Genomic DNA, 9,838 nt, shown 5'->3' with positions numbered 1-9,838 from the left:
CCGATGGTGCGAGTGGACGTGACGATGCCACCGTGTCGGTATTTGTCAGGAACTGGTCTAACGTCGGTGGGTTGCCCGCCGGTGAGATGAATGTTGGCTCATCCGAGAACCAAACGGAGTACAGCCATAGAGGTAACTCTAAGACTAGTAGGTCCCGAAGAAACGTGCTCAACTTTTTGGCTCAGCTCTGGTACTATCTTCGGTCCTAAGCTCATCGATTCACCCCTCGAAACATAGGAAATTCCAGTAACCCCTCATTTCATTTGTCAAACTTTCATAGCGAATCAAAACAAACATACACTGAACCAAATTGTCCATACATCAATGTATGATTATTGCTTCACTTGAGCCCCATACGGATTATTTTTCTATTTGTGAAAGATTATCATTCTCTGATTCAGCTCTCAAAGCACAGAAGAACTGAATAGCATTAATTCTAAAACAGGATGATTTTCGTTCTGCACGCTGTAAACCATTAGCATGATTATCATCCGTTCTTAGGAAGACTTGAAATGAACAAACCGTATGATTAACATTGAGATAGATACGGACTCGTCATACAGTTTCAAAATAAATTGTCATGCAACGTTTAAATGAAATATAAGTGCAATCTGAATGAAAAATATATGGAAGCAGAAAGCTTATTTTACTGTTTAAAAATTGTGATCATAACGAAATAAATCTCTTCTAAATTGTTGGAACTGTTAATTAATGTTGTAAATGAAACACTTCTGTTTTATAAGCTGAACAATTGTTTTATTCATTTATTTGTTTTATCTACACTAAATGCTGCACTGGGCCGGCCTCGCCCCTGGCGTCCCCATCGAACAGTGGATTCGCCGGTTCGGACTCGTCATTCACGGAATCGAACCCAATCACGTTCTGTAGGAACTTGTGCAATTTAGGATGTTGGCTCGGGTTGTTTGTGGCCTCAAAAAGCAGTTTGAAAATGTTGTCCAAAATCTGCTAAACGAGCTTATCAGCTGGTTGGTCTTGAAGATATCACTGGAAGATAAATTTGTTTTGTTAGAATTTTATTGCTTGAAACCAAGGACCTCCCTCCCAGTAACATACTGAAGTCTAGGAATTTGAATCAACCAGCGGATGTTGTTTTGATTACACGTTTCTGTCGATGGCCACTTGGCCAGTTTGTAAAACTCCACTCGTTCGGCGACGAGTACGAAAGAGGCAGTTCGGCGTTTTGGTACTTGCTTTCCTCAAAGTCGCTGACCACCTCCTCGAAGGGGGGCTGGATCGCGAACAATCCACGGGCACTGAAGCATTCGAATCAAACGGGAACGGAACAAGTAGATATTTTTTTGCCACATGAATCCGAAAACTTTTTTCTCGTTCGCTTTTTGGTGACACTCCGCGTGGTATGCGAAAAAACTGTGTAATACTAGAATTTTGACTAGAATGGGGTACGTTAATCGATTTACTTGGGACCAATAGGCTAGTCAACTAGTGAGCCAATTTCAAATCGTTAGTTTCCACCGGTTGAATTGAAGTGGCGGTGGGCCGGCCACACTCTACACATGGCGGAAACGAAATCTGCAAGCAAGCGCTGAAATGAACCCGGCAGGACATCGCAGCAGAGGCAGAACCATGGGCTCATGGCGGTTGTGCCTCAACAATGAAATCAAGCAAGTCGATAGGAATTTGACCTGGGCTCAGGTTACAGCAAATGCCAACAAATGCGAACAGAGGAAAAATAAATCCACCTAGTGTTGAAGGAACACCATCAGGGGTTGCATTTCGCAAGTCGAAACGACAAACTTTTTCATACAAGCGTTCATACAAAAAATGCTTCGTTTCGACTTGCGCAATGAGGCCCCAGGCTTGCATGTTTCAAGCTGTATTTTGTATCTGGGTTGAAGATCATGATAAAGGCTAAAATTGGGCTAGAATCATTGTTGATATACAGAGACCAAGCCCAGCCCGCGGCCCACACGTCGGACAGTACTACCTTAAATATTTCCTAAACATAATAAAAAAACACAGCTTAATATAATTAATCAACATTTACACTTGTATTTCTGTTCGTTAGTACAACATTATATGCATACATATATGTAACTAGGTATTATGTACTACCAGGTTACATTTTAAAACAATATATTTCCACGTGTTTTCATCTATCTAAAACAGCCGAAAGCCACTCTACTACTACCTACTACTCCTTCGTAATCAACTGCACAATCGTTCCGATCACCTTCCGCCCATGTTCGTGATTGGTCAGGTTCAACAGCGGATCGCTAATCTTCAGTTCCAGCATCTTGGCCAGCTCCAGCCGCAGGAACTTCATCATCTCCGCCACCTGGTGCGTTTCGGCCTGCAGTGCAATCCATCCGTCCTCCAGTAGTATCACAAAGTCGCCTCCATGCAGTTCTATTCGCAAATCACTTCCGGAGAACAGCACCATCGGCAGCAGTGGGACCATGGTCGTTTCCCTGATGTAGATTCGGGAGGTTTTCACCTTCTCCTGATAGACCAGGTAAGGGGAATTGAAGTGGCCGGTTTTGGAGTTGATCGACGAGGGATGCAGGTTTACGTAGCCGTCCTGCTGGGTTTTGAAGCGGAGGTCGGATGCTTGGGGGAGTCTTGGGACGGCGCCTCCAGCTCCGCTGATGAAGGATTTTTCCGGAGTCAGGACTTTGATTACGTTCGGGTATAACGCGGCGCAAAGAATTGCGGCTAGAAGGCGATTGTTTTCTCCGTTGGCGTTGATGTCCATCCCGGTTAGTTCGAGCAGTTCGTCTTTGACGAACTTCCCCCGCCGTCCACTGAGATCGGTAGGAACGAAACCGATTGAGACGAGCAGTTCCAGGAATTGGTACTTCATTTCTCCGATCGTTTGAAGCGTTTTCGAGGAAAGGTAGTTCTCTTCGGCGTAGCAATGCGCTGCATATCTGCTTCGTTTGGTAGTTTCTTTCCATTTCCGGTAGGCATTTAGCATCGTTAGGTGGTCACTGTTGGCAATTCCGAACTGACGTTTGCGACTGTCGGCTTCGTCCCGTTTGCTGAAAGGCGATACGAAGGGGCTTTTGAAGCTGAGACAAGCGGCGATCGTTAGGACGCTATCCAGACACTGGAAGATTGCACCGAAAAGCATAAGTTTGCCTATCCGCACGTCGACCGGTAGTGCAGCTAGATGGTGTCCGAGGGACGTCAATTGTTCGTCCAGATCGAACGCGCCAACATCAATTAGTCGCTTCTTGGCCGCTTCAATGTTCTCTTCCGAAGGTGGTTCGATAGTTCCCATAAGAACATCTTTCAGCGAGCTTCCTTGCAAAGTTTCCAGCGTTTTGATTCTCAGCAGCAACGGTTCCAGTGGTATCCGATGAATTTCCGGCACCGGTTGACCGAGGATGTGATTGGTGAAGCGAGGTTTCGTGAACAAATGGATGCAGACTCCTGGCATGACACGCCCGGCTCGACCCTTCCTCTGGAGGGCATTGGCCCGGGAGACCCACACAACATCCAACGATTCCATGTTCCGGTTCGAGTCGAACCGTTTCTCCTTCATCTGGCCACAATCGATCACGAACACGCAATCATCGATGGTGACGGACGTTTCGGCAATGTTGGTACTGAGAACGATTTTCCGCTTTCCCTTGGGTGCCTTCCGGAAGACCAGCGCTTGCTCTTCGTTGCTGAGAGTGGAGTGCAGTGGGACAAGGATAAATTTGCCTTCCCGAGGACCGAACAGCTTGCTATCGGTTAGGGCTTCGTGAATGGTTTGAATCTCGGCTAGACCAGGGAGGAAAATGACGATGGATCCCTCCTGGGGCCAACCGTGATCGGTTCCCTCAACTATGTATCGCAGGACGTGTTCTATCAGTTCCGGATTGATGCGGAGCGGATCCAACAGGTAGAGAGTTTTGCAGGTTGGTTTGGAGTAATCTGAAATATAAATTGATAAACTTAAGATTGATTTTGCTTAGGGGTTTGAGGAAAATGTCGTCAACTTACCCGAGTATCTGGCGAACATATCAGTCATCTTTAGGTTCTCATCCTTGATCGATTTGGCCGGGGCAGCGTTGGCCGCTTTCACATCTGAGTATTCCAGTTCCTGTAACAGTTGTTCCTCTTCGCCTTTCCGCAGTTTTCGACAGAACTGCGAGTCAGCCTCCAACACGAACCCACTCTTCTCCAGGATATCCTCCAGGAAAAGCTGCTCCACGGGGAAGGTTCTTCCGGGAATGTCCAATACCGGAACATCACCGAAGTAGGACGAAAAAAGATTTGAATTCAGCGTGGCCGACATGAGAATCACCTTGAGATCAGAACGCTTCTCCAGTAGTTGCTTCAGGATGAGCAGCAGGAAGTCGGATTCCTCGGAACGTTCGTGCACTTCATCTACCAGGATATGAGTCACATTGTTCAACATGGGTTCCGACTGCAACCGTCGCAGCAAGATTCCCGTCGTGCAGAAGGTTAGCCGAGTAGACGAGGAAATCTTATTCTCCAACCGGATCTGATAACCGACGGTATTGCCAATCTTTTCAACCCGCTCGTCCGCCACACGCTCTGCAACTCCAATCGCCGAAATCCTTCTTGGTTGGGTGCAGATAATTTCAACGTGAGGAACTTTGCCGTCCATCTTCGAAGACTGGTATAGCCAATTGTCCAGGATGAACTGAGGCACTTGGGTGGATTTACCGCAACCTGTTTCTCCGCTGATCACCAGCACCGAATTGCATTCCATCGCGGCTATAATGTCGGACATTTTATTCCACGCCGGCAGTTGCTTCCGATGCCGTAGCATATCTTTGTAGGCAGTGTTGGTCTGTTTGTCCATGAACTTCCGGATGATGTTCAAATCCTCTTTCCGCAGTTGTTCTGGATTGGATCTCGGTCCGGACGAACGGTTCGTGGTGCCCTTCTGATGGTGAGTCGGGAGATCTTCGATTTTTAGATTGTTCATTTCGTCTACTTCCGGTTGATAGAAAAGCGAACGCCTAGGATCTGGAAATTGATATCGATCCAACTCGATAAACTTCTCAATTTCCTCATCGTTCTGAAGCAATTCCGCTATGGAGTACACACACGGCATTCCTTCCTGGGTAATGGTAATCGATTCCTGTACCAGTCTCCTGCAAATCCTCAACATCAACTGCTGAGGGATGTCCGCGCAAGTCGTTTTCAAATAAACCGAAGGTGCCTCGTAAGGATATTTGCTCTTCTTAGGAAACCGAATCTCCAGGAAGAACCAATTCGGATCTTCCTCCGGCTTGTCCTTTTTCTCCTTCGTGTTCGATTCTTCTCCCTCGGAATCCGGTCCATGCGAAAAGTAACACTTATTTCCGTACCTGCACTTCCCTTTAGCGAAATTCCAGCACGGTTCCTTCTTCGGCTTTTTCTTCCGACCAATCTGTTGCCTCCTGCGTTCTTCCTCCTCCACCTGTTTCGTCTTCTGCTGTTCCATCTTCTTCATTTCCGAAGGACTGTGCGCCATCAAATGGTCAATTTTGAACTTCAACAGCCATACCCGGTTCCTTTCCTTCTCAACGAACAACTTATCGTAAATCGATTCCATCGCTTCCTTCTCATCCGCTCTCATCTGGTGGAGCTCTTCTTCCCCAAAGTCACACTCCTGATACACCAAATCCACCGGCGGTGGAAAGTACTTTTCAAACAACAGCGCCAGCGCATCATCCACATCCCCCTTGCAATGATCTAGCGCTTCCTCGCAGTGCTTCTTGGCAAATCCATAGCTGGCCAGTTTAATCAACGCATACATTCGGAACTTATCCTCGTTCGAATTCCCCGTCTTCTTCACATCCGAGAAATCGCATCCACCCTGAATGACCAGATTCCCCCGGTCCTGCCAGTATGACTTCTTCATCCGGCCACCTTTGTCTTCGTACTTGGAAATGTCACCAAGCTGGAAGGAATCTCCGTGGATCGTCCTCAGCGTGTCCATTACCATATTCTGTGAGTCCAGCTTCAGCCGAAGGACCTGCAGCTCCACCTTGACCGGGGCCTTCGTCGGCGGAGGTTCAATCGGAGCATTCCTATACATAAATGAATGAGATGGGTTCAATTATTACACCATGTTGTTCAATGTAGGTAAACAGTACTCACGTCGAACGGGGATCCACGATTGTCCGCAGAAAGCAATCGCTCAGCAACTGTTTGCTTTCGCCGTTCATCCTGCGGGGTCTTCAAAAATGGAAAATTGACTTGAAATCAAACGCAAATCACTGATCCCGGATGGAAAAGATGAAAAATCGTGACGCACAGTTCACGCGAAGAAAATGAAACGAGCTACGACGATATATTACGATCGCACGACGTGGAGTGGAGAGCAAAACTGTCAAAATCAGCTGCTTTGCGATTTTTTTTTTGTTTAATGTGGTGCGCCATGTCAGCTCGTCGATGACTGAGAGTGAAGTTAGCTTATTGGGTAAACAGCAAGGTGGTACTGAATCATGCGGCACGGAAAAAAATCCTCGTAAAAATCGGTAAAATATTGCGACATTTTCTTCGTATCATCGGTTGAAAACCGGAAAACCCCACACGTGACAATCGATTTTACTCTTGTTCTGCACGTTAAACTCATGTGTCGGACATAGGGTACTGAATTCGCACAATGATGCGCTATAATGCGCACTATGGTTGACGTTATGTTTAACTTATTCGTTCGACTGTAACAACTTTCGGTAGACGTCCCATGCTGTTACTGTATCCAGTATTTTACGATCGCTTATGGCCGCCACAATCTGGCTGAATTTCTGGTAGGGAACATACGATTTGAAGTTTGGCTTTGTAGCGATATTCTGATTGGCAAATCAAAGTTGGCTCTCGTGGAGAATAGAAGAACTATGAAAGTGATGATGGTTTCAAAATTTTCCACGGGGAAGTATACGAGTGCAATCTTAAAATGCATTTATTTTGTGAATGGAGCATTTTATTTAAATCTGGTTAGTGCTACGTTAGTAGAAAACTTCAGGACTACTCAATAGACATATAATACAGAAAACATAATTTATTTTCAGATTTTTAGGTGTAAACATAGACTTTCGCTTTTCTACCACTGTAGCAGAAACCAGATTTAAATAAAATGCTCCCTTTTCAAAATAAAAGCATTTTAAGATTGCACTCGTATACTTCCCCGTGGAAAATTTTGAAACCATCATCACTTTCAAAGTTCTTCTATTCTCCACGAGTGCCAACTTTGATTTGCCAATTAGATATTAAATTAATGTAGCATGAAGTTCAAATGCTACAAATGTTCACTGCTACGAGTTACCTCTATGCTGCTACTATTCGAAACGACACGCACTATCCCAATTTACTTGTATGCAACTGGTGAACTCATATCAAGAGTAAATTATCCCTGCATGAAATTTCACTCATTATTTTGTTCATCCGCTCACTAGGCGCGTAAGTTTTCTCATTTGAGGTGGCATGAAATTTGATCCGTGGGATTGAATATAATCTCCCAGTAGGATTACTTGTCGTCGGAAATTTAATAATAAGAAAAACGCTTTAAGTTAAAGATTGGAATGAGCTAGGCAGATGTGGGATACTTGGGAGGAAAAGAGATAGTATCTCTGATCGAATCGGAAGGTAATCGGAGATCGCCTTTTGATAAGATCGTTTTTTCGGTTTCCGGAACGAAGGCCAAGAATTGTTTTAGCGGCCTTTCTGAGGAATCCCAAGTTCTTTCTCGTCTACTTTAATCCAACCCGTGGAAGAGGCAGGACTGTGAAGTTTTTTGTATAGTTTCGCTTTGTGTTTGTAGAGGTATATTTAAATGTGAGAAGTGTCTTTAAGTTCAGTGTAATTAATTGTTCGTTAATTTCATTGATTAGGTGTAGTTACTGTTGATTTAGTTGAGTAGGCTAGTGCGGTACTGTGCGCGATTTTAGTTTCAAGCAAAAAGGTAAATTATTTGCTATGCGGTTTTGCAACAATGCGCTTATCCAATTGTACAGCCGTTTGACGGCTTTTTGTCTCTAGTTTCGTCCCACCACCTCCCGCTCGGCATACCGCGCCCCCTCGATATTACCACTACCCTGACCCCACGCGTCGGTATTAAAGGACCTAACATCGGCCGGAGTTAGAAGGGAGCTGCGCCGTCTATATCGCGCTCCAGGTGAGCATTTTTCCCACCCACCGGGATATCACCACGAAAAGCAGTTGGTGAATTAGAGAATCAAGACTCGCACCCAATTTGGTGAATCTTTTGTATTCCGTGCAGCGAGCGTCGCAGGAGCGACAGACGATGGTTAGGAGCAGTCGGTAAAGCAGAAGCGTGAGTAATAGAGGTAACTCTAAGACTAGAAGGTCCCGAAATAACGTGCTCAACTTTTTGGCTCAGCTCTGGTACTCTCTTCGGTCCCAAGCTAATCGATTCACCCCTCGAAACATAGGAAAAACCAATAACCCCTCATTTTATCTGTCAAACTTTCATAGCGAATCAAAACAAACATTGCGTAGTACTAGAATTTCGGCTAAAATGGGATACGTTAATCGTTTGCTTGGGACCAATAGGCTAGCCAAGTAGTGAACCAAATTAAAATCGTTAGTTTCGTATTTATTGTTGGTAGAACCGTACAATGTCCGCATGCATGCAATAAATCTGGATGAAGCGCCAATTATAAATAGCCATTTAGAAATCCGCACAGTTAAGTAGGGAATTAGAGAGAGAGTAAGAGAAGAATGAGGGTTCCCGGATAAAAATGTTTAGGTAATAAAATTTTCGTTCTATATGTTGTTTTTCTAAATAAATGTCTTTCTATTCTGCTAAATAATTGTGTTGATTGTTAGGTTAGAATTTCCCGTTCAATGAGTGCACTGGTCTAAAGAAGTTTCTCACGTTTCGTTCGTTGTTGTAGTTTTCGTTGTTTGGTTTTACTCCAAGTCGGACTGCTTGGGAATCTCAGTCCACCATTTCTGTCCTGAAGCGTGTCGATTTTGTGTTTGGGGAAGAGCTTCACCTGTGATGAGAAACAGGTCGTCCAGTGCATTCGCTCCGGTAGAAAGACGGTTTCTAATTAGTTAGTTTTCATTCGGTTGGATTTAGTGTTTTCTTTGAATCCCAAGTACTTAACGTCTACTAGCGCGTTCCAATCTTTTGCATTAGACTGAACTCGCCCTGGGGTTTTGAGTTTGCCGGACATCCGAAACGACAAGTGGTCCTCTATGGAGGTGGCGCTTAAGCCATTTGTTTAAAAACCAATCCACTGAACACTCTAGAAGACCGATTTAGGCTAGCCAACTTTATGCCGGCTACAGCTTTTGTCGATTACACTTAAAACGACACAACCCAAACGTCAAATCATACCAAAAACTCAGTTAGATTGTGGCGGCCATAAGCGCTCGTAAAATGCTGGATAGGGCTAGTAGGGATAGGGCTTTAATCACCGACAAATCGACATGAATGACCATAGCAAAAACAATAAAATTTCTAACCAAAGCACACTACTGACATCTGTCAAAAAACCCGAAAACGTATGCATTGTGCGCCGGCCTTAAGACCAGAAGGTCCCGAAGAAAAGTGCATAACTTTTTGGCTAAGCTCTGGTACTATCTTCGGTCCCAAGCTAATCGATTCACCCCTCGAAACATAGGAAAATCCACTAACCCCTCATTTTATCTGGTTCAATTTTGACCGATCTGGGTGGATTCTGCCCAAATTTGGGTAATTTAGAAATAGTGTGTAAGCAATAGTAACAGTAACAGTAACAGTAACAGTTGAAAATTCAGTAGAAACGGTAAAATCACAATTTTGATTTGAATTTCATGCTACAATAAAGGGTGTCCACGATGAAATTGCCACACTATGAAATTGCTCTAACTTTTTAACCGTTGCGTAGAATTTAATGAA

The 9,838-nt window shown here is 44.6% G+C and overlaps 1 protein-coding gene across 1 annotated transcript; it reads right to left on the bottom strand.

The window, feature by feature from the left end:
• Positions 1-2,038: 2,038 nt before the first annotated feature.
• On the bottom strand, positions 2,039-6,276 carry LOC135710080 (putative ATP-dependent RNA helicase DHX57). The gene is made up of 3 exons (XM_065232550.1): positions 6,088-6,276; positions 3,973-6,017; positions 2,039-3,903 (listed from the first exon to the last, which is right to left on the bottom strand). The coding sequence occupies exons 1-3, from the start codon at positions 6,153-6,155 to the stop codon at positions 2,174-2,176; spliced, it is 3,843 nt and encodes a 1,280-aa protein (XP_065088622.1). The 5' UTR covers positions 6,156-6,276; the 3' UTR covers positions 2,039-2,173.
• Positions 6,277-9,838: the final 3,562 nt, after the last annotated feature.

The sequence above is a fragment of the Ochlerotatus camptorhynchus genome, unplaced genomic scaffold (genome assembly GCF_037179485.1).
Source record: "Ochlerotatus camptorhynchus isolate MF236.1 unplaced genomic scaffold, CSIRO-AGI_Acam_v1.1 ptg000370l, whole genome shotgun sequence".
Lineage (NCBI taxonomy): Eukaryota > Metazoa > Arthropoda > Insecta > Diptera > Culicidae > Ochlerotatus > Ochlerotatus camptorhynchus.
Note: the sequence above shows the minus strand (reverse complement) of the source record. Positions and strands in the feature narration are given on the sequence as shown.

Excerpts from the sequence above, each read along its gene's own strand:
- LOC135710080 (XM_065232550.1), bottom strand. The coding sequence starts at position 6,155 with ATGAACGGCGAAAGCAAACAGTTGCTGAGCGATTGCTTTCTGCGGACA. Across the intron at positions 6,018-6,087 it reads ATCGTGGATCCCCGTTCGAC|GAATGCTCCGATTGAACCTC; the intron begins GTGAGTACTGTT and ends ATTTATGTATAG. Across the intron at positions 3,904-3,972 it reads TATGTTCGCCAGATACTCGG|ATTACTCCAAACCAACCTGC; the intron begins GTAAGTTGACGA and ends TTTATATTTCAG.